This window comes from Vanellus vanellus (assembly GCF_965231255.1).
Source record: "Vanellus vanellus genome assembly, chromosome: 3".
Lineage (NCBI taxonomy): Eukaryota > Metazoa > Chordata > Aves > Charadriiformes > Charadriidae > Vanellus > Vanellus vanellus.
This window is the reverse complement of record NC_138907.1, coordinates 31967547-31991296: the sequence shown is the minus strand read 5'-3', so window position 1 is coordinate 31991296 and position 23750 is coordinate 31967547. Positions and strand designations below refer to the sequence as shown.

The window sequence follows — 23750 nt, the reverse complement described above, 5'->3', positions numbered from 1 at the left end:
AATTGCTTTTACAACACAATTTATTTTTTTCTTCTTCGCCTTTTATTCCCCAGGTATCATACTTTTGTTAAGCTAGCTTATCATTTTACCAAGATCAGAAGTTGGATTTTTGGTTGTTTTGTGGGGGTTTTTTGGGAGTCGATGAGTTTGGGGTGTTTGGTTTTTGGTTTGGGGTTTTTTTGATTGTTTTGGGAGGGTTTTGAGACCACTATTTAGAGTTTTAGATTCATCTATTATAAAAAATGGGAGAGGGGAGAAGGGAGAAAACAGGGACTACAACAAGCAATTGAGTTTTACAAAATGCCTTTTTTTTTTTTTTAAAAAACCAAGAAGAATCAAACTTGCTAGACAACAGTTTTCTATGCAATTGCCAAGATTAAGCTTACAGTTATTCTTCCAGTTCTACTGCTTCAGATACCAGAAACATTCTAAAAGAAGCAGAACCACAGAATGATCTCTTGGAATGATCTCCAGCGGTCTCTAGGCCTGCCTCTGCCCCACTCAAAACACAGCCAACTTGGATCTGGCTGGCTCAGGGCTTTTCAAGTCAAGCTCTGAACACCTCCTGTAGAGATTCCACAACCTCTGTGGGTCCCTCTTATTACAATGTTCGACCACCCTCACGGTGAAAACTGCTTTTCTTGTATGTAGTTAGAATTTTCCACATTCTAACCTGTGTACATTGTCTCTTATTCTATTACTGTGCACCTCAGGAAGGTGTAGAGAAGATGGGAGCCACACTCTTCTATTAGTTAAAGATAGCCATTAAATCTCATCTTAGCCTTCTCTTTGTAAGGCAAAACAAATTTGAGAATTCCACTTGCTCTCTAAGTTCAAAGCAAACCGGGGTAATCTAGTACTCAGTGAAACTCACCTTTTTTATAAGCACATCCTTGACAATAATGAGACCCTGGCTGATGGACAGAACTCTTACAAATCCGACATATTGCAAATTTGTTCTTTCCATAAGGATCAAACCTGGGAAAAAGAAGAAGTATTTTATTTATACGCCTTGAAATAAAGTATTTCCTCTGCCTCATCCTAAAAAGTCTACGCCAGAGGATGCAGACAGAAACTCCAACAAAAACTATAATTTAGAAAAAGGACATACAAAGATTATTTCTAGTAGGCTACACAAAGTCCACATAAAAGCTCCTGTTCTCCCTGTTAAGAGAGATTTCCTGCATTACGGACACAAACTTACCAAAAGCAGAACTAAAAACTTGTCTTTTTATTAAGATATTAGACTATTTTAAACTTAAACAGCTTCCAGCAGTGCCTTGCTGCCTTCCATAACAGAATGACCCCTGGACATTAAGGAAATGCTCAAGAGATCATACTGGCCCTTTTAGCTGGAAAATAAGCCTTCCCAGCTCCTCTCCTAACAAAAGCATCAAACCCTAGCAATTTCTGTGAGAACTGCAGTAAAATAGATGCCCAGAGTCTACAATTCAGCAGAAAGCACCCATGAAATATGTATGGACATACTTTTACCGACTAACCAAATGTTATAATCCCCACAAAATTATTTTTTAAAAAATAGATATATTTAGGACAAGCTTTGCGCAGTTGCCCAGACGTGCAGGAAACAGGCCTCAGTTACAGCAAACTGACTTTTTTTAGCCAAAATCAGTATTAAATACTAACCTTGCCTTCTTTGAGGTCAATGCCTTGTTTTCATTTAACTTGCGGCCACCGCTTTCTACAAAACGAGCAAAACCATACACCAATAAATTTCCCATTTCCAAGCATACTTTAAAAAGCTTAGTTTACAGCTTTTACACATGTGCAAATAAAGTCACTGTAAGAGAGAAAACATATAGCACAGCATCAAAGCACAGGACAACAGAATACTTTACACTGTGCTCCATTTGTGCATCACCATTCCATACAAGGTGAAAAAACCCAGACAAGTTCAATACTGAACAGCTCAGGGTAAATAAATTCCTAGTGCATTAAACTACCATGGGAGTGAAACTACAGGCGTTAAAAATTAACCCAACCAACTCTCTCTCAAATTTTACCTTTAGGATTGTAAAACAGCTCAGATGCCCAACTGGCTTTAAGGTACCTGTAAAAGAAGCGTTAAACATCCCCAAGATTACCTGTAGTGTTTCTTGCACCATCTTTCCACGTATCGGGAGTGATCACCGTACCGAGTTTCTTCTCACCTACGCAGGAAACATTACCAAGGAAAAAAATTAAAACTACGCCGCATTAATACCTGCGAGAAGCGCTGCCTGCGGGGGAATGACAGCTCACACAGAGACATTGCCGGAACCGCCACCTACAGCCCGAGACCAGGCGGAGGGGAGGGGGGGGGTCTGCTTAGGGGAGGCCCAGAACCACCGAGGGCAGGGCCCGGCGGTTGGGGCAAGATCCCCCACCCCGTTCCCCCAGACCGCCCGCACTCACACTTCTCGCACACCATGGCTGACCCCCACCACTACCACAACACCACCACCCAACAGCCGCTTCCGGGCCCGCCCCGGAACTGACGCGCGGGAGCCGCCGGCTTCCGCTGCCGGGCGGCCCCGCGCGCGCACGGCGGCAGCCGGGGCGGCGAGGCTGCGGGAAGAGGCGGGCCGGGCCGGCCCCTCAGCCCCCCCACACCCCCTCGCGGCCCGGGGCAGGTGCTCGCCCCCGAGCGAGGCCGAGGCCTGAGGCCGTCCCGCCGCCGTGTCCCGGCTGAAGAGAGAGCGGTGAGGAGGCGCCCGGGCCGGGCTGTTGGGAAGAGCCCGGGCGCGGAAGGGGGTGAGGCTGTTCCGCCTGTCAGGAAGGGCGCTCGGTGGCGTGAGGGGTGTCGGTGCGGGGGGAGGCTGCCTGCCCGCTCGGTGCGAGTGCTCACGGCGCAGCCCTGTTGTGTCCGAGGTTCTGGGGGTTGATTTTTAAACGAGCGACGTTCTTCAGCCCCCAAAATAATAACTTTCAGTCCCAAACTAAGCCCAGAGTTCTGTCTTGCGTGTTGTGAGTAGGAAAAATCTTAGGCCGTTTCAGTAACGGGGTGCGATTTTCTGTCTTGCAGGTGGCCGGTTAATGGGGAACACGATGAAAGAAGCAGAAATAAGGAGGCTCTTTGCTGCCAACCTCCTCTGTTTTTTTTCAATTATTCTGACAGCAGTTCTTCCAGCTTTCTTCTGGGACACATTCACAGTTTTGGGAACACACCTCACGTGGCTGTGTATTTGTTCTGTTTGTGTTGGTACCCTTAATATAATCTTGCACTTAGTCCTTAAACCAAATCTGACTCCTAAGAGAAGTTCATTTGCTCACAAGGTAAGATTTTTATTCTTAAGTTGCTACCAGGCAATATGGAGGGGAAGCAAATTCTTTCACTGAAATAATCGAATGAGAAAGAAAGGAGTCATTTTTTGGTGGCAAATTCTTGTTTTCCATGAATGACCTGAGTGTGTAGCACCTTGTGAAAGAAGTTCTCCAATATTTTCATGATCTTAAGCTTTCTCTACCTGTAAATAACCTGTTCAGGTGAGCAATTCTGTGCCTTTCCTTTTTCTTGTCAGTATGTTGTTGTTTGTAGTCCCAGCAGTTGGTCTTCCAACAATTTGCATGGTGGTAAAAATCAACAAAGTTGAATGGGTGCAGGCCTGACCTTTGGTGTTAGGAAGAAACACTTTTCGCATGTGTAGTTATAAATTTCTAATAACTTTACAGGAAGAGAAATAGTTTTTAGAATTTGAGACGTAAAAGAGAGACTAGCTCATTCGAATTTCAACAAAATTGGTAAATTTTAAAAAATTACGTGGAAAAGTATTAAAATGGCTACATTTCCTTGAATGATGGAGTTTGCACACAGAAGAATCTAAATCTAGGAGAAATTTTTGTAGTTGCAGTTTGAACAGGAGCACTAAATCCCAACAAAATAGGCTTGAACAGCAAATTTAGAGCAGCAGACAACTTGTTCAGGAGTGGGGGAATATACTGGCATACATGATTCTGTCATTTTTGAAGTCAGCTGGATAGTCTTGCACTCCCAACTTGCAGAGTCTGACAAGATTTAATGCTCTGATGTGGTGATTCTCAAACATTTAAGCAGACATCCCTGAAAGCAGTATCTTTGTATGCAAAGCTTCTGTCTAGTTTTTCTGACTGAGGGGGATGTGAAATACACAAAATCATTATGGAAAACAAGTATTTTAACCATCTGTGATTAAAAAATGAAGTAGGCTTCATGTTCTAGGTGAGATTTTATCCCAGCCTAGCATAAGAAATAAATGTCCAAAAAAAAAAAAAGTGTTCAGTTGAAATTATGGATTTCCATTTGTGACCTGATCAGAACAGACCTAACCAGAACTGTTTATCAAGTGGCTGTACTTCTATATGATATAGTGAGTACCCAGAAACTGTTGTTAAATCCATAGAAAATTATGTGTTTTGCAAACTTATAGAAAGTCATGGACATTGCTCAAATGGATTTAGAATTTAAGATGTCAAGTTCAAAATGTAGTGGGTTTTATTGCATGTATTTTTAAGTATTACATTTGATTCTAAATGTCTTTTTTTTTCCATATTACATATTTTCTTGCTTTTAAATATTTTTTGACTTTCTGCGAAAGATGCCTTTTGATGAATGGACATAACACCCAGGTGTAAAACAGAAATGTAAAAATATCTAATAAAATTATCTCTGTTTATCTTGTAATTTCCGGTTATATTTTTTGTATGTTTGCCTTATTACAATAGGGTGCATAAAAAAAATTTAGATGGAATGTGATCATTTTTAATTAGTTATTTGAAGTATTAAACATAGGGAAAATGGTTTTGAAATATGCCATGCTATTATCATACTGTGCTATAGCTGACATTAAAGAAATAGGTAGAGTACAATGCTAGTGTTAAGATGTGGACTATGTATGTTACTTATTTTCTTTTTTCTTTTGAAACATTATTCTGATACTTTATTGCTCTTTTTTAGATATCCAGATTTCTAAAATGCTGTATATACTTTTTCATGTCTTGCATTCTATTTCATGCGATTATTGTTCTTTATGGAGCACCTCTCATAGAGTAAGTCAGAAGACCCTATCTTTCCTTAAAGGTTTTAAGGGGCAGTCCTCCTTGCAGATATTGGTATAAGTAGTTGTATAATTCCTGCTACATTGGAAATAAAAGGATAAACTCCTGGCTGGGGGAAGAAGGGTGGCTGTTTTGTTTTTTTCGGGAGGTGGGGGGGTGGGGTTGGTTTTGGGTTGGGTTCTTTTTGTGTTTTTTTTGTTTGTTTCTTGTGTTTTTGTTTTGTTTTTTTTTTAGAAGCTGGCTCTTAACGATTTCTGCATATTTGGAGATGTGTTGTTAAAGATAGTTGCAAACAACTCCTTTTACTTTAAAATTTATGTCAAACATAAGGGTACAAACATTTTTCCATGTTTCATTTAGTTATTTTCCCCATAAGATTCTAAAATGCACATCTTTCATATCTTTCGTCCTTTTGATATTAGTGTTTTGATTTTTAGGAATGATTAAAAAGGGGATGGAGAGGAAAGGAAAGGCATGAAGCAGCCTGATTTCTGAGAGACATACTAAGTTAGTGACTAACAATGGCATCGTGTAATTTGGTTTCATGGTTGCTTCCACAACATCAAACTAGAAAAATAAGTGGAATAAGGAAGTAAATATCCAAGTGTACTTCAATTCAGAACTAACGTTCTATATGAGGTACTCCTGTGTTTTTTAAAATGTTGTGGGTATCAGGCATTTAAAATAATTACTGCATTTCAGTCTTTGTCAAGATAACAAACAGATACCAGACTTCTTTCCATCTTTCTTTACTATTCTGCAGAGTAAAAAGAAAATACTTTATTCTTCTACATGAGGTTTAAGAAAGCATGCATGCTTTCACAAGTTGACTTAGGTGTTGGGGTTTTTTTCCTAAATACTGGAATTCTTAGAAAATTAGTAACTCCTTCACTTAATTTTGTAATATTCCTTCTTTGTAGGTCAGTGACTGAGACGTTTCTGTTTGCAGTTCTCTTGTCTACCTTTACTACTTTACAGTGCTTGTGTATACTGGGACCAAACATACAAGCATGGATACGGGTATTTAGTAAAAACGGGTAAGTTCTATTCGAAAGTTTCTGATTTTACCCAGAATAGACTGGACAGAATTGATGTAAACAATGTGTCATGGAATTTTTTTGTAAAGAAAGGAAAACTTCCAGAATTACAGGCATTCTTCATATTTGTAATTACAAGCTTATGAAAGCTGTTCTGACAAAGAAAATTATTATTTACTTTGAACACATTGATTCAGAAAAATTACTTTTTATTTTTGGTGTCCAGACACTAAATATCACTTTCTATGTGTTTGAAGGAAGTGAAGTTTCAAACACGTAATTTACTGGTGCAAAACCATTGTGCAGTCCAGTATGATGGTTATCAAATAAAGAGGAGACGTGAGACTGAGTTGTAAAGGGAAACTCTTGCACATGATCCAATAGTACCTTCGTAAACACAGCTTTTTAAAGTAGGAATAACAAGCCAAAGCAAACACTATTTTAACAGTATTTTTAACTTGAATATAATGGTGAAAATGATATATAATTTACTGTGGTCTTAAGTATGTAATGTTTACCCATGCTATTTTTCAAATTTCAAAGCAAGCTGTTTTCAGTGTCGGAGTTTTCAAGCATTAATCTTTTTCAAGAGTCTGTTTAGAGTCAAATGAGCCTTTTAATCTCGTTTTCACTTCAGTGACAGCCATGACATGTATCGAGAATAATGTATTTTTCAGAATTATTCTATGTATTTTGCCATTTTTCACTCACTAAATAACAGGATTTTTGAAAGACACGGACACTGGCACATAAAGAAGCCCCACGTATGCTTGAAGTTTAATAATAAGCTGTTACCACTCATTCCCTTTTAATGGTTCATTACAGTGAAGTATTACCTCAAAAGAAACTGAGAAGTTGAATAACACTGCTGAATGTCCTGGTTTGAGGTAAAACAGGACCGATTTTGTTCAGTAGCTTTGCTTCTTAGCTAGGCCTCGTCTAGCTTAGGTCCTTCTAAACTCATAAGTCTCTCTTTCCCTCCTCTGCCTCTCTCTTTGAAGAGGGGTAGGGGGGAGCATCTGTCAGTCCCATCTGGGGTGCCCCATGTCCTCAGTGGCCGATTTGGTTTAAACCATGACACTGACCTATGGAGTTACTTTTGGTTTAAAGTTCTGTAGAGGAAGACAAAAGTATACTTTTTATAGTAGTTTCAGTTATTGACTTTCAGTTTATCTCAGTTCTCATCTTACTGAAAATTATCAAAATTATCTTGAATCCTTATTCAAATTAGTTATACTTATTTTTTTAATTTTCAGTGGAAGGGTTGAATAGAGGAATGGAAATTACACTTTGCAAGACTTTGTGCATGGAATTGTTTAGCCAAAACAAATCATTGCTGATTCACTTAGTTATTTTTGGAGGTTTTAAAACTGGAAGTAATAGTTGAAGTCAGATGTCACACACAGATGTTTGTCACACACAGATGTTTGTCACACACAGATGTTTGTCACACACAGATGTTTGTCACACACAGATGTTTGTCACACACAGATGTTTGTCACACACAGATGTTTGTCAATCAGTCTGTCTTTGTGCCAGGTTAGATTTTGAATGCCAGTCAATTTCTTTCTTTCCTAGTCTGTATCTTAATGTTATTTCAGCACAATTATTGCATAGGAAACAGGGTTGTCTTGTTTTGACATTTTTGCTGTGACAATTTGTACATACTTCTTACTAGTGAGCCATGTGACATTAGTCTGAATAAAATGTCTATTTACTAATTATATTTAGCCTAGCCTTTGAATGAAAATAGACTACAAAGAAATACTGTACTGATTTTTTTTTTAATGGATTGTAGCAAGCTGCTCTTTTAAAAATAATTCTGTGGTTTTTTCATTTGACTTCATGAATGAGTTGGAACATTTTGCACTTAGGTGTGAGCTGTGTGCACGCATGATGTATTAAAAGGTTGTCTCTAACTTAACGATGTGGAGTGAGGTGGGACTGGTTGAATGGAGAAAAAGGATGGTTAGGTAAGATCAATAGAGCTGTTTGCCTTGAAAGAAGAGTTGAGCGAATTGCACTGGGACAGCAAGCTGGGAAGTCTGATTTAGAGTATAGCTTAGTATGAAAAAGGAATTTGTTTTAAAAATATCTGAGTACAATTTAGACTTAAGGAACCACTAGCATTTATTTTTGTTGTTCTTATTTACCTGTGCAATATTTGTAAGATCAAAATGTGCTTGTGCTGTTGTCTTTGTGGAAAGACAGAAAGACATCTAGAAAAAAAAGTTTATCTTGATATAGCAAATATAAATAAGTAAGAGATATTAATTACCCAGCTATTGCTCTGGTTAGCTTTCTGCTGTGTTTTAGGTGGTCTAGTGTGAAATTACTGATGTGCATAATGTCTTGTCATAGGACTATGCATAAAGTTACATTCAAGTAATGTAATCTATTGCATCATAATAGCTGTGGTACAACTGAGTTAGTCCAACTTAAATATTTTGGGGATATTCTTGCAAAGTGCTTATTTTTTTCTGCAGAGATGCTTAACTTTCTCTGTTTCTACTTGCAGCACTTTGAAACACAGTCACTGCTAGCAAGGTTTATTGATTGTATTATAAAGTTTGGGTTGTTGGTGGGCTGGAGGGGAGGTGTTTGGTTGTTTGGGCTTTTTGTATACATGAAACAATTGTAGCTCAGATAGAAAATTGGACATGCTCCATGTTTTCAAACTGAGTACACTTTTGAATTGGAAATGTCGATTTGATGGACCAAATAGATATTTATTTTTTTTAATTACTTTAAGAAATTTGAACAGCTTGTTCTTACCTGCATATTTATAGTCTATGTGTGAGAAACGTAAGCTACATCAGAAAAACTTCAGTTCTGAGTAAGCAAGCTGTAAATAGGGTTCTTTTCTCTAAATCTACATTTGGGAAGGAGTAGGACCATGCCAGCTATCTCTGGACTCTGTATTCTGATATCTAGCGTTGTGACCAATGTCATGACACTTATCATATGCTGCTGTAAATGGATAGAAGGAAATAAAAGCTACAGAAAGGGTTATCAGCACTAACGGAAGCAGGTGACTATTCTTTGACTGCTTCTCAGTAATTGTTGGTTGAAAGAGCCTCCTGCATAAAAGCCTTTAAGAAATCAGCTTTCAATTGCTGATTTTTATTGCTCTTTTTGGAGGCTGTTTATTTCAAATCATCTGAGTAGTTGTGTTGAATTTTCTGGTATAAGAGCAGTTAGTCACCTGGGTAGGAAATAGATTTTTATTTGGAGCTTGTAAAAAAATAGTATAAAACTGTAACTTTAGGGCTCCTTCTGTTTTTTATTTCACCTATTTCATCACTTTTTTGTGAACTGCATACTCTTACTTGGAAATACTCTTTTTAATGGTGGGCATCATCAAAGTGATGTGCAGCTTTGTATTTCAGTGCCGTTACAGTACAGAATACCAGATCTTGTCTATCCAAGAGCTGTCTTAGTAAATTTTTATGTTAACTAACCTCATAATTAAGATGTTATTTAAAACAGTACTTAATGTATTGTATTATTTGAAGGGGTTAAGTAATTACTTTAGGCTTTAAAAGGCCTTTGTTCCACTAGTGGTCATTTATCATTTTAAATAACACTAGTTTTGCCAGCAGAATAGTTTTAGTTATAGCTTATTCATAGTTAAAAAAATAAAGAAACCTATAAAACTCAGAGTTTTATCCCAATGGATGACATTTCATGCAAAAAAGAGAATAATCAAAGCACTGTTCCTGCAGGATAATGTTGGAGGACAAGTCAGGTTATATTTGAGTAGCCAGCGTCCATAGTGCGGAGTGGTTGAATTAGCAGCTCAAATGGTTGCTAAACTACCAATGGCTGTTCTTTACTTGGGCACTGTGCCTTGCTAATTCTGTTGGTTTGCTTTTGGACTCAGTCTGATATCTCCATATGGTGCAGCAGTATGTGTGCAGATTTACCAGATAAGATGTCTTTTGAAGTATAAATCTACCTCAGTCAGTCCTTGGTATGTTCTGCTGTCTCTTTCACTGCTTTAAGGTTATAGTGAACATTCTCTCTCCTGTGCTGCCTAACAGCTCTCTGCTCAGTTACTCAGTTTCTGAAAATAATTTACAATAATTTTCTATGTGCAGACTCCTAAAGTTTTCTAGTTAAATCGAGACCTTTCCCTTTAAAAAAAATTCTCAAGCCGATAGGATTGTGAGTTGAAATCAAGTGTTCTAAGTTAGAGGGATGGGGTTACTGTAGAAGAAACAGTCCTGTTTCTGCTCAAAATGTCAATGTTGCGCTGTTACTATTATTACCTGTATGACCTTTATTTTGCAAACAATAAAAAATGTTTGCCTTACACTTGTGAGCCCTTTAGTCAACATCAAGTGCAGCAGTGAGTTATATGCAGTCAGAAATGTTAGGCTTCTCTTCAAAACAAGGTCTAGGTATAAAGCTTTCATGTCTGCAGCCTAAACAGCACATGTGAAGTTTGGAGTTTACTATCCAGTTAGTCTTCTAGCAATAAAAATGCCCATCTTTTTTCTTCTGTTGGTTACAGCTCGGTTTGTGTTTATAATCAGAGATATAGCGAACATTAGGATTCAGATCTTCTTGCCTTACTGATTTGGAGCAGGGATTTCAGCCTGCTTCTCCTGTCTCAGAACTGTGCCCTACTGTGTTCTGGACTTCTGTTCTTGTTTCTTAATTGGTACCAAGTACTCAAATGTTCATGGCCTGAGAAAAGCAAAACAATCACTTGGTAGACTGATGAGGGACAGTAAGTTCTTAACCATTAAATGGAAACCCAACTTTGCCAAAACTTCTGAAGTCAGTAGTGGTAGAAGGCTATAGACTGAGAACTGGAGTCATTAATATCTGTTATGATACATGTGCCATGACTGGTGATATAAGAATTCTTTAGCACACAATAAATTTATCCTGCAGCCAGTGTACTTGAACTTGGATGCAACGTTGCTGAAGGGCTGCAACATGCAGGTTACGTTATTCACAAGGTTTCTTTTCAGTTGATGGAAATTGCTTTAGAATATTCACATAATGGACTTATATTTTAAATATTAAATTGTTGTAGTCATCACGTAATAACAGTGTGACTCCACTATAGAGTACTCTGCAACTGTGCTTCCACTTTTCTATACAATCCCCCACTACCCTTTCATATCTGCTTTTCCCTGCAATGCACGCAGTATCATTGTGATGTTTTAACTTGCTCAATCATACAGTGTTTCAAGCTCAATAGGAGTATTTCCAGGTAAAGAGATTAGCTTTTGCAGTAAACATCTCAAGAGGAAAAAAAAAATCTCCTTAATGTGTGGTATAGGAAGATTGTGATTACAGCTAAAATATACAATTTACATTTTACATATAGTGTGTATCTCTTAGGAGAAACCTGCATGCTATTTACCAAATACTGATTTTTATATCTGTTTGTAGTCTCAGAAGTCTTGGGAGAAATCAGATCTAACATTATGACGTGGTACCTTCTACTGCTGTTGAAAACTTGTAACACACTGTTTTTACAGAGCTACCTCCATATGGGAAAGCAGTCTACAGATTACTACCATGTGCAGTATACTAGGAGCTTGGTTTGGAGCGTTTCCTATTCCTCTTGACTGGGATCGGCCTTGGCAGGTTAGTATCTGCAGCTTTATCATAAGTGTAAAAATTCTGAATTTTCTGCATGTGCATGCTATCCAAAATTGCTCTGAAACTGTACAGGTATATTATACAGTTACTCATAAGCTGTTCCTACAGGGTTATGCCAAACACTTAAAAAGTTATTGGAAGCATCTCTGTTTACAATGTAAAGATGTAAAATGCAGAAGTATTACCTCCCTTTTTAATAGGTTCTTTGTTATAGATTTATGAGTATCTGTTGCATGCAAATTTTATCATGAAATAGAGCTGTAAGGATTTTGATATGAAGAAGCTAGACAAGCAGGAGGAGAAATGTGAAATGATAAAGATGGCTCCAAGTTTGTCTGCCTTCAGTCTGGTATCTTTTATTGTTTATGGATAAGGAAGGAAAGATGCTTTCCTAGTGTTTTAGTTCCCCTCTATCTTCCATAAAAGCACTTAACAGAATGCATTTTAAATGGATTTGGATTGATTTGTGGAAATGGTGTGGCCAAAGCACTGTACTAAAACCTTACCTTCTGATTTCAAAGGAAGGCAAGCATTAGCTTTGTAGTTGTACAATAAAAAATGTGAAGCTGGCATTGCGGATTCTGTCTTTATAAATTCAAACGTCTGTGCTATTTTCTTAATATTTTTGTTGGCATGGAGAAATTATTCCATTAAATATGACTGAAGTCTGCAATTGCCATAAAATGACGACATTTGTAACGCTTTTTCCTAATGTCCTCAGTGGATATTTTCTTTCCTCAGGTTACCAAACTCATATGCTCTCAGCTGAGTAGTATCTACCAGGCCTGTTCTTAAGCAGATGGTTTCAAAGGTTTCTTTCAGAAAGCAGTGTAACAGGCGTCCACTTTTCTCTCTGATATTGCAGAGACATTGTGGCCTGCAGCTGCAATGGAAATTTGTCTTCTGTAAGTAGCTAACAGCCTGCTTTTATGCCACAAGTCTTTCTTTACACCAGTGTAATAAGATACTAAAATTTCTAATTAAAAAATAGTAGTAGAGGAGTAGGTTAATACTTGTAGTAAAAAATAAGGTTTTCTTCCCTAAAAACAATTGGGTTTACTCTTGCAAGATGTTTCACCATCAATTTGACATAGGTATGCATTGGCACTAGTTAATTGTTGATGGATGTTAATGTCACCCAAAAATCTAGGGATTCATTGATATGCAATCTTGTATCTTCTGAAGTCTTATTCACCTTCTTACTCCAATGAAAGGCAAGCACTTTTTTCTTGTTCATCTGAGATTTTTTTCATGTCACACCTGGCAGGTTCTTGCAGTCAAGATTTGTCACAGTGTCTTCACTGTTATCTGGGCTTTGACTCAATCTAGAATTGTTAATGAAAACTTGCATTTATATATCATATAATGGCATGTTGTCCATTTCCATGCTTTGTTCACATTTGTCAAAAAAATCCAAAGTGATGTCTGTCTCCTCTGCATGGTCTAAGGGAGCTACTGATAAGGGTTGCATTTCCTAGTATAGAACTTGGTCCTCTGGGATGGAAACAGTTGTGTGCATGAGTAAGAATTGCAGAAAACATTAGTCAGCATTGAGGATTAGAGTAAGTCTATGTACATGTATTTTGAATAATATTCAGTAACCTGAATGTAATATTGAGTGCCATCTGATGCGTGCAAGAAACTCATGTGAGACTGCTGGAGAAGGCACAGGACCTAACGGAGATCCATCACCTTTCAGAGTAGTAGCTGGAGACTAGGCAGAACACTAGAATACCTAAAATCGTACTGGACACCCACATTTAGACAAATGAATCCCACCCACACCTGACTACTCTATCTCTTTTAGGCAGATGTAGATACATGCATGTATGCGCATACATGCACAAAATCCCAGACTTTGCTAATATGCCATGTATAAAAATGTCACCCTTTATTCACCAATGATATAAGGAAAACTTAATTATTAAGTCAGTAGGTTCTGATTAACAAAACAAAGACAATAATAGATTAAGACAGATACTTTAAGTACAGATAATTTTTTACTTTATTTGTCCATTATTCCATCTTCCCATAGTAGGAGACACAAGTTTGGTAGTGGTCTGGCAGCTTTTTCTGTTTGAAAACTCCTCCAAGTCAATGAAAGCTGAATATGACTGACAAAAGTTAAGCTCTAGAACCCATACTTAGACACTTAAAAAGATATGTGACTCCTCAGAACAGCAAAGCATCTGCAGAAACCTCAAATACCATACTTGTCAGTAGCTGTTTCTGGGCATGAGTGCTCCCCAGAGAATTCGGGCAGCAGCAGAAACTGTATAGCTGCATTTCCCTTTTTCTTCACTATCTCCAGCCTCATTTCTGACATACTCCTGATACCAAAGTTGGCAGGGGAGAGTTTCTGTCTATCAACTCCTGCATCAAAGCAATTTTCCTATGCCTAGATCCAGAGCATTTGCTGCTGTGTTCTTTCCTGTAAGTTCCCCTCATTTTTCCCTATCACCACTTTTCTCCCCCCTGCCTTGTAGGGTTTCAAATAGTGGGTGGGGAAAGAAATCTTGCTTTCCATTTTGGGTCTGAGCTGCTTGATCCTTACTTTAATCATCGTGTGAGCAATTTAAGAGCAGCTATAGAAAAGTTTGCTTATCAGTCCTGCAGGCTGCCACTTCAACAGTCTTTGAAAACTGCAGTTTTAAGTACTAGTTTTTTAAGATCTGTTGTTCAAGGGGAAATGAAAGAAACTTTTTTTTTTAAATGTAATGTAGATTTTGAAGTCAAATTATCTCAGTGAAGCACCAAAATGGTAACAAATCTTTAAGGCAGAAATGAACCTCTTTAAAGGAGCTTGTTAGAGATCCTATTCACAACTCGGAAGTTTTCAATCACCTATTGATAATTTAATATTTTTGTGAAGGTGATCTGTTAAATATTGCTCACCAAGACACAGAATAAAAAAAAAAAAAAAGTCCTGGACAGACATTTTCAATAGTTGCCCAGGAAACACTGCTTCCCACTTCAGCCAAGCTGAGATATGAATCCGGTTCTCTGGAAACACTGAACTTCAGCAACAGTTGACATAAGTCTTGTCTTTCTATGCCCACTGAGTAGTATGGATTCAATAACATATGTATTGAGTTGCATGTAGTAGCTCTGCATTGCCATCTCAAAAATATTCAGAGCCAGAAGACATTTCCGTTATTTTTCAGTTCACTGGGCACTGGCAACGAAACCCCTTTTTGCAGGAGCATTCCCTTTTGCCACCTGATGTCAGGTGATTGCAGAATTCATAGTAGATTCTTTCACTGCAGCAATGAAAGAGGCGAGGTGCTTTCTGTGTTGTCTTCAGCCTAAGGCAGGGGAAAGAAGAATGGCTCTCATAAAGGATTCTGCTGTTGTTGCAGATCTGCTTTGTTTGGGAACAAAATCTTTAGTGCAGATTGCCTATCTCCTGAGTGGTTGATCTAACCACTGGCTTACTTAAAAAATACCTGTACATAATGCAGTTGCAGTAAGAGGTTCTTTATTTTAAAAATAATAAAAAATAATCCCCTCAAAAGACATAAACTGGCAGTGTTTTATGTAGAAGCTAATCCAGCTGGCATGCTTACGAGAACACCCACAGCTTAAGTCCAAGCAAGGTCTGAAAAAAATCATGTAGATCTTAATGTAGGCTTAAAAGTAATCAGAGCCCAGTCAAAACCAAATTACTTCTAGGCATCTGCATGAATAAAGTATTAAGCTGTCAGGCTTTTGACATCAGCTGTTTCTCGTATTAGCCTAAGAACAGAGAGCTTGAGGGTTACAATTTTGGATTTACCTTTCTCAGATCCAAAAACGGACTCAAACAGAATAGCTTAGTCTCTGGACTCAAGACCAGCTTTTGAGATAAGAACAAGTTTCATTAGTGATTGTTTTCCTTCTTGTATTTTAGACTTTTTGTTGTAAATGATTTTTTTTTTTTTAAATCTGTAGTGGAAGTGGTTATGCTCTAGAACAGAAAATGTGGTTGAAGTCTTACATGGGCAAGACTAAAGTGGTATTATCATTTCGGACAGCAGTGTTAAGGCCTTTAAGCCTCCTTGCTGCAAAATCTGGTTCTGATGTTTCTGTTGGTTATGGTTAGTGTTTGTGGTGTAACAACATGTTATGGAAACACAGCTGCATTTGTACCTTTAGCTTCAGACAATTCATTATTTAAGGAGTGTTGTAGACAAGGTGAAATTGGTACTACAAGAATTGGGTGTGTCAACAGTAGTTGACAAGTATCACATGATAAAGCAAACCAAGGGGTTGCTGCTGCCCTTGTGCTCTGTTTGTAGCTCTGAAATGTCAAAAGTTGGCAAAACATCTGACATCCAGCAGATGCAGAAATGTACTATGAGTTTGGAATAAAAAAGGCTATTGGTATTCATTTAGTTCTGTTCGAACAATCTAATAGTTAAGCACTGTGTCTTGAATTGGTTTATTTTTCCACTTGATCAGGATTTAGCACTTTATCAAATCTAGTGTCTACACTTTAAACTGTAGACGATTTCAGAGTGTCTACAGTCTACTTTGCACTGGACTGCAGTCAGTTTAAGAGAGTGGAGTATGTAAAGCTACTTCTGTGAAGTCAGTTTTGTTCATAGAAATGGCTTCAAATGAAAATGGCCTGTAGTCACTCACCTGAAGCAAACAAGATGTTGAAGTAAAGAGTACTGAGGATGCTGGAATTGCAGTAGAGTATTGAATAAAGCTGCCTGCACTTTTCTGTAAGGCACCTGCGTCTGAACTGCCACGCTGATACATATGGCAGTTTTTCTGATATCACTTTGTTGCTGCTTTGTGCCCTTAAAAGAAAAAGCAATTTAGGACCACCTGAGGTTATTTTTTTGCTAATCTGTTTCCCAGTCCTTAGCTGTCTCTATTGGGACTAGCATAATTTCCTGCAATCTTAATAGAAAAACTGAAAAATTATATGGTAGTTATCCCTTTACATCACGGTTGAGATATATTAGTAGAAGCTGAGAAGTCTGTAGTACCATTACCTGTATCTTACCTGATCAGAAAATCAGATGTCAATGTCTTGTATGTCTTTCACTAGAATTTGTTTTTACTTCAAAGTACTTCAGACTTCTGTGGAGTAAACTTGGTATGAAATTCATCATCAGGAGTTCCAATTCATGTACAAATGGCTAAAACCAAAATGCTACTTCATCCTGAGTTATTCATAAATCAAAGAAAACACATTGGTTCTTTACACATACCTCTTATGACACACAACAAAACTGAGATAAATACAGATGTCTCAGAAAATCTTCACTTTATTTTCCACGTTTATATTTGAAAAATATTGCATACAGGGGATATTCAGATTAGTGAGCCTGTCTACATTTAAAAATAATGTAAAATGCATTTTTTTAGCATACAACAACTTTTATGCTAAGTAAATATTACTTAATAGGAACAGAATATTGTTTTGGAAATAAAATGACATTAATTATCTGAATAATATTTCAGATTGGAAGTGAAAAATATATAAAGCATTTCTGTTAGAAGTATAAAATACATTGCTGAAAGTCAGTTGCTATCCTGATGATGCATTGTTTTTCATTACTCTGTTGCTCTTAAAGTAATTTTTTAACATAATTTGGCCACACCTCTTGCCCCTCTGCTAGTTTTCAGAAAAATGTAATTTGTAACTATGCCGAACAGTTGATCAGGGAGGCCTACTCTAGGGTTGTTCCTGGTTATAGGTCTGCAGAATTAAGCCTATCTCAGACAAAGGTAAAGATAGTTGCCTTACAGGAATGCAAGTTAGTCCCTACAGTAGTTACATTTCTGTATTTAAAAAAACAACAAAACAAAAAACCAACCAACCAAACAAACAAAAAAACCCCAACCAAACACAAAAAACACAAAAAAACCCCAAACTTTTCAAGACTTACTCTGCGAGACACGTTTCAGTTTATTACAAGCGTCAGACTGGTGAATAGTTTTGCCAGTGTTCTGAGATTACTATCTAATTCTTAAACAATTTTTAAAATACTTTGCAACACTTAATTATGAACATTTAAATAAGGCCATTCTAGCTGATGTTGAAAACGTTTAAAGAATTGTACATCCATCTCTAGTTGCCTCTAGCCCTCTGATGCACAGTGGGTATGTAAGGGTTACAGTTAGGACAGTTCTAGCAAAGAAATAGAAAATAACTTCCTTTGTTACAGTTGCTCAATTTTTTCAGATTACCTCTTTCAAGTTAATGGTGTACTTCTAATAACAGCATGTGATTAGGATCCCAGCTGCATGTGTCATCTGAGAAGTGGCACCTTAAAATACATCACCACCAAAACAGAAGGGATCATTTAGGTGTTACTAGACACATTGTGACACGTGCTTTCTCTACTCAGCCTGAGGTAATTTAGCTGCAGAACAAGATGGTATAATTACACAACAAAACCTTATCAGCATGCTTTATATGCAATGGATTAAAACTCCAGACACCCCATTCATCATTGACAACAACTGAATTTTGGAAATTGTGAAGTTCCCGGGTCTATTGCATGTTTTAATAACAAACTTTTAAAACATGTTTCTGGGTTTACTGTATGCTTGCCCACTCATCTATCTTGTAGCTTTATTTTGATCTGTAGTACCTGTTACTAATGATAAAAAGTGGCTTTGAAAGAATATTCTGCCTACAGTGTTTTCATATCATTAGGTAAAAGTGAAATTAATGTATTCCCACTTTATACTGGATACTTCAAATACAATAGGTAGTGCTAATACAACTCAGATGAGTTGATTGACTGCCATGTAATTTAGCCAATATGACTGTAAATATTAGCCTAGATACCTCTCAGACACTTGTAACCTGAAAAATAATCTGGAGAATCTTGGGTACAGTTCTTGGTGGTTACTTGAGTAAGCTGAAATAGGGCTATAAACTTTCACACTACTTTGTTATTCTTAACACAGCTCAGAGAGTTTCCTTCTTGTATTTGCTTTTGGATCTACTACATACTGTGAAAGTTCTGCTGTAAATGAAGTTGCTTTATGTGAGTAAAAGGGATAATATCCAGTGTTTGAGGTTTTTTTTTAAACAGAGGTAGAAGCCTGTTCACTTCACTGTGGTTATCGTTTGTTTAATGATAGGTTTTCTTAATGTAAACCTTAATGGTGAGATTAAAGGCAGTTATGCTTGCTCTAACTTTAGAACACAAATCCACAAAACCAACTTCTAGTTACAAATGCCAGCTGGAAAAAAACCTCACACTTTCTTCTCCTCGGCATGTTCTTGTCAACACACACATTCTGTACAATGTGGTAAGACACTTTTAGTTAACATGTGCATGCAACCAAAATAGATTAAAGGCATGTGCTCAAATTTTTAAGACAGTACAGACTAAACAATCAGAAATTTAAGGCATGTTAGAAACAGGGAGGGAAAGTAATTACGCTCATTTATTCAGTTTTAAAATGAAACAAAAATTATTACATAGCTTTCTAATTGACAGGCAGAAATGGATCTTTTGAAATAGTAAGCATACAAAAAAATTGAGTTTAGGAACATGACAAAAGCACTCATCTAAAGAATGGGACCAGTTTCCTAAAAAAAAAAAAAAGTTAAGTACAGTAGATTGCCCCACTGTATTTGCATTTGTATAATTAAAGTTCCAGCAGTCAGCTGCTTCCTTTATAGTAGCTCTAAAAACTTTACTAGGGTATAGCTGCTCTGGCATGTAAGAATCTGGCCTTTATGTCTTTATCAATGTCAGTGTAATTCCCATTACATGGGATGCAAGTTACAGACTTGTCACAGATGACAAAACTGTCATGCAGTCAGGATTCTGGTTTAGCTAGCTACACGCATAGTACAGCAGAGCTAGATACCTTGCTGGGATCCTGCAACATGCTCTGCTTTCCATGCAATATGCTAAGCATTCTCCCATTAGTTCACAGTTGTTCTAAAAAGCGCTGAGGAAACGAAGTCATTTGTGTCATGAAAGGTTGGCAATTCCTATTTTCGGTCCTTATTCTTAAAATGAGTTCTATTATATACTAGAAGCCTTGCAGTTCTGCAGTGTCTATTTAGCTAGCCTAAAGAAATCTCTGTTAAGTCCTGTCACTACTGCCAGATGAAAAGAAAAGGCAAAAAGAAATCTAAAACAAATAGCAGAAGTCAGAATCGTTTTGCTGGCTCATGCTCTGCCCCCTGAAATGCATTTTTTGTGCTTGTTAAGCATGTAGTGGGAGATTTGGTTTTGCCAAGCTGCTGTTCAGTTTCCTAGTAATCATACACAGGTTGTTAAAATGCCCTTTTCCACGTGCATTTCATATGTAAACTGACTCTTCTTGTATTAGGCAGTGAGGATGGTAGCTGATGCTTCCCAGCTGCTGGGACAGACAAGGCATTTCATGACAGTTTCCTGAAGAATGTTCTGTCCTGTCTATTGCATGCCCTGCACTCTTCTCTCTGGATCAACCTTCTTCCCCCTCCAAAAAAAGCGCAGTTAGGCAATGTTACCTAACACCTTATTCCCCTGCTGCTAACCCAGCCTAGAGATGACACAAGTGCTGGGGTAGGATACATCAGCTTCCTCACAGCAGAAGGGAGCATAAAGTAGAAGAAACTGAGCTGAATAGTTCTTAGGGGATGAGAAGGGTGATTAGAAGTTGCATACTTGAAACAAGTAGAATGGAATCTCTGAACAGGCAGACGGATATTAACTGCTTAGATTTTTATCACTTAGAGGCAGTTTGTACTAAGTTAGGGAAGCTAAACCATGTTTAAGAGATAATATGAAAGACAGGGCAAAAGCAGACCAAGTCAAAGTAATTTAAAAAGGTCCAGCAGAAAGACTGGGTCTCAGAAAAATGAGGCCAGCAGCTAATGCAAAATAAAGCACCCACTTTCATAGACGGACAAAAAGCATATGCAAGGGCTGTTATTTTAGTGCAGCTGATGTGCTTACGAGCCATGTCTTAATCTGTCTTTCATAACTTGCTGCTTTAGATATATACATGGTTGCATCTGGCTACACGTAGCCTACAGACCAGCAGTGAAGAATAAAACTGGTATCATTACGTGTCTGTTGGGGTTATTTTGCCCTGCCTTGAGGGTTAGAGAAAATAGCGTAAGGACAGCAATGCTCTTAAGTCCAGGCTTTTAACTTCTGTGCATAGGGATTTTTCAAAGCCCAATCAAACTGCCTTCAGAACTACTTTGGGCCATCTGACCAGCATAACGAGTACCTGGCCTAGTACCCTTCTGTTCTATGTCACTAGAAGGGATGAGGTGGTGCTTCTTTTGCGTCTGACTCATAGTCAGTGAGATGGAGTATTGTATGGTTTCTTCCCTTTGCTCCCTATCTTAGCCAGCTGCCACCGGTGAGGGTTAGATTCAGAGGTCAGAGTCACGTGTTAAGTAAGCCAGCCTCAACACTGATTTTAAAAAAGCGAAGCAGAAACTGAATGTTTTGGAAGGCAGAGAGAGGCATAATTAATATTCAAAGTTACATAACTGTTAAAAAAAACACGTTCCAAGTTGCAGTTCAGTCAGGTAAAAGAAGCTACAACAATCATCAGAGATCCTTTTAATCGTACCAACAATTGCCCAGTGTACACAAAATACCAGAAAGATACAGGATCAATGGGTCATCAGGGTATTGACCCTCTAGTTAAGGGAAAGTGGAAAAATTTGGGGGTCCAACATTTACTTATACTTCTGAAAAGCAAACAGGCAACTACAGATTCACCTAATGTAGGTAAAATTTAACGAAGGATACAAAAAGACCACTGAGTTATGAAGCCTCCGTCCGTAGTTTTGTGGATAGTAGAGTGGTATTTGACTTAATCAGTGGATAGGAAAGTATGACTCCTGTTCCAACTGAACATTACTAAGTAAGCAGCTGGGGTTGCAGGGACCTTTTTATTCTTTTGTCCTTTAGACGTGTGTAATAGCCTGCAAAATGCTAGAAATAACTTGATTATATTTCATTTAAAAGTTGAAAAGATCCACCTGAAGCGTAAGTTTAGCCAAGGCCACAAACTCATGTGAGTTTTAAATGTACATAATATCTTACCATGCCAAAGCATCTCAAGGCTTTTTATAGAAGATCTACAATACCACTGTTGAATGAATGAAAACAAGCAAGTCTTTGGTTTGAGAGGCAACAGCCAAAACATTCAGCAACAAAAAACAAGGAGCAAATACAGAATGTCTGGAAATGGAAGAATGAAACAAGGTCAATAAAGAGTACCTAAGGCACCTTGTTTATAGTCATCTTTGCTACACTCCTTAAGACCTCCAAATAATATATAAAAGGGCAAATGCTAAGGAATGTGAAGATGGAACAGCTGAGGAGACTGTGAAGATGAAACAGCAGAGGACAAAATACATTACTTTCATTCCTAATTAAAATTCCCATGATCAAAGGATGTGAATAAATATATTTCTCCAAGTGATAATGAAGTGAAGAGAAGAACCAGAACTAGGGAAATGAATGAAAGGAGGAACCAGTACCACTAAGAGTAAGTTAATTTGATATTCAGGAATTGCAAGTCAAAATGAAGTAGAACAGAAGGCTGGACACTGAGATGTGTACAGTTTTTTAATGTCTAGTGCATTTCTCAGTCTCAAGTAGTATAGAAGGTGGAAATATCCCCCTTAATTTAAAAATTAAAAAACCAGGAGAGCGCAGTCTGTACTTGCTTTAGGAACATGCACTGTACAGCAGGAAGTGCAAAATTGTCCTTGCATAAAAAATATGCAAAGGAGAATTTTGGAGAGGGATGGAAATTCAGTTTATTCCACAATAAATAATAATTTTTAATCAGCAGCTTAGTTGAGACTTTCATCAAATGCAGTATGTAGTTGACTGGTAATACAAGCTATATCTAAGGACAGACTGGTTAAGTTTTGTTTTGGCCCCTCCTCCCTGCAAATCAATAGCAATTTAAAACCAAAAAAAAAAGGGGGGGGGGAGAATCCCGTTCCTTCTTTGCCTTAGTGCTAGATGGTTTGTGAAAGTGAGTCAACTGTATTGAGTCAGTTCCCTGTTCCTGTACTTGGAAATAGAGCTTATAATTAAGGCTCTCTTTAACACAGCTGGCTTACTACAAGTTTGCTGAATTGGGTGCAACATGTTCAGTCAGTTTCCAAATTTATGTTCCCTCCCTACTGCTAGCCAGAGGGAAATTCATCCCTTTGTCTACTTTTCAAGACCAAAAGGAAGAAAAACCCTCTATCCATCTCAGTCTCTGGCCTTACTTGAATATTAGTTCATTTATAAACACATCTCTAAAATTTCAGAATGGCATGAGAAATTGGCAAGAAATCTGTAAGTTTCCAAACATATGCAGTGGAACAGGAAGTTACGTTAGCTGAACACTTCAAGGGATATACATACTCCTAAGTTTTTCACATAGTTTTGGGAATATCAAACTAAAGTCTGCAATAGCCAGAAGCCTGGTTACATTTTAATGCTTATTAATTAAAAACTGTACAACAGCATTTAGTGTTCATGAAGATGACTGTTACACTTTTGGCATTTTTAGGAAAGCGCGTCAAGCTTGAAAGTAGAATTAGACTGTACTGTCTTTCAGTATCTAAATTACACTGAGAATTTGTGCTCACGAAGTACAAAAAACTACAAACATTTTCCTCATTGTCTGCTTTTACCTTGTGTTCTGCCCTCAGGTATGGCCCATCTCCTGTTCCCTCGGAGCTACCTTTGGCTATATGGCTGGTCTGATTATTGCACCTCTGTGGATACACTGGAACCGGAAGCAGCTTACATACAAAAGCAGATAACTGGAGCAAAGAGAGACAAGGTATTTCTTTGTGCAGATTCCATACAGACTGTGCAAAAGTTGTTGTTTTTATAAGATATATATATATATATGTATAGTCAAAGCAGAAGACTATCCAAATTCATTTAGAGTATTTCAGGCCAAGCATCTCCACTCAATAAAATCGCACAGATGCCATTTCAACATGGTGCAGTTTTTGCTTCCTCTAGACTATGTAACCCTGAGAGATTGTACCTTCCAGTCTGAATAAAATATTTGTAACAGATGTGGTGGCTTCTTCTTACAAGTTCGTTGACTTTGATTTTA

General features: G+C 37.7%; 2 protein-coding genes across 5 annotated transcripts in view; one reads left to right on the top strand and one right to left on the bottom strand.

Moving 5' to 3' along the window:
* The window catches only part of CRIPT (CXXC repeat containing interactor of PDZ3 domain), a 32844-nt gene extending 30360 nt beyond the window's left edge, over positions 1-2484 (bottom strand). For all 3 annotated transcript variants that reach the window (XM_082480594.1, XM_082480596.1, XM_082480595.1), the window contains exons 1-4: positions 2416-2484; positions 2106-2171; positions 1648-1702; positions 875-978 (exon numbers count right to left, since the gene is read on the bottom strand). In XM_082480594.1, coding sequence (XP_082336720.1) covers positions 875-978; positions 1648-1702; positions 2106-2171; positions 2416-2431 — 241 coding nt within the window. In that variant the 5' untranslated portion in view covers positions 2432-2484. The remainder of the gene's footprint in view (positions 1-874; positions 979-1647; positions 1703-2105; positions 2172-2415) is intronic.
* Positions 2485-2615: 131 nt separating this feature from the next.
* PIGF (phosphatidylinositol glycan anchor biosynthesis class F) lies at positions 2616-23466 on the top strand. Of its 2 annotated transcripts, none has more exons than XM_082481816.1 (6): positions 2616-2702; positions 3026-3276; positions 4934-5025; positions 5955-6071; positions 11570-11678; positions 23332-23466. In XM_082481816.1, exons 2-6 carry the CDS (start codon positions 3037-3039, stop codon positions 23443-23445), a joined length of 672 nt encoding a protein of 223 aa, XP_082337942.1. In that variant the 5' UTR covers positions 2616-2702; positions 3026-3036; the 3' UTR covers positions 23446-23466. The 2 variants fall into 2 exon arrangements, with proteins under 2 accessions (XP_082337942.1, XP_082337943.1); XM_082481817.1 differs by having other exon boundaries at positions 2631-2754.
* Positions 23467-23750: the final 284 nt, after the last annotated feature.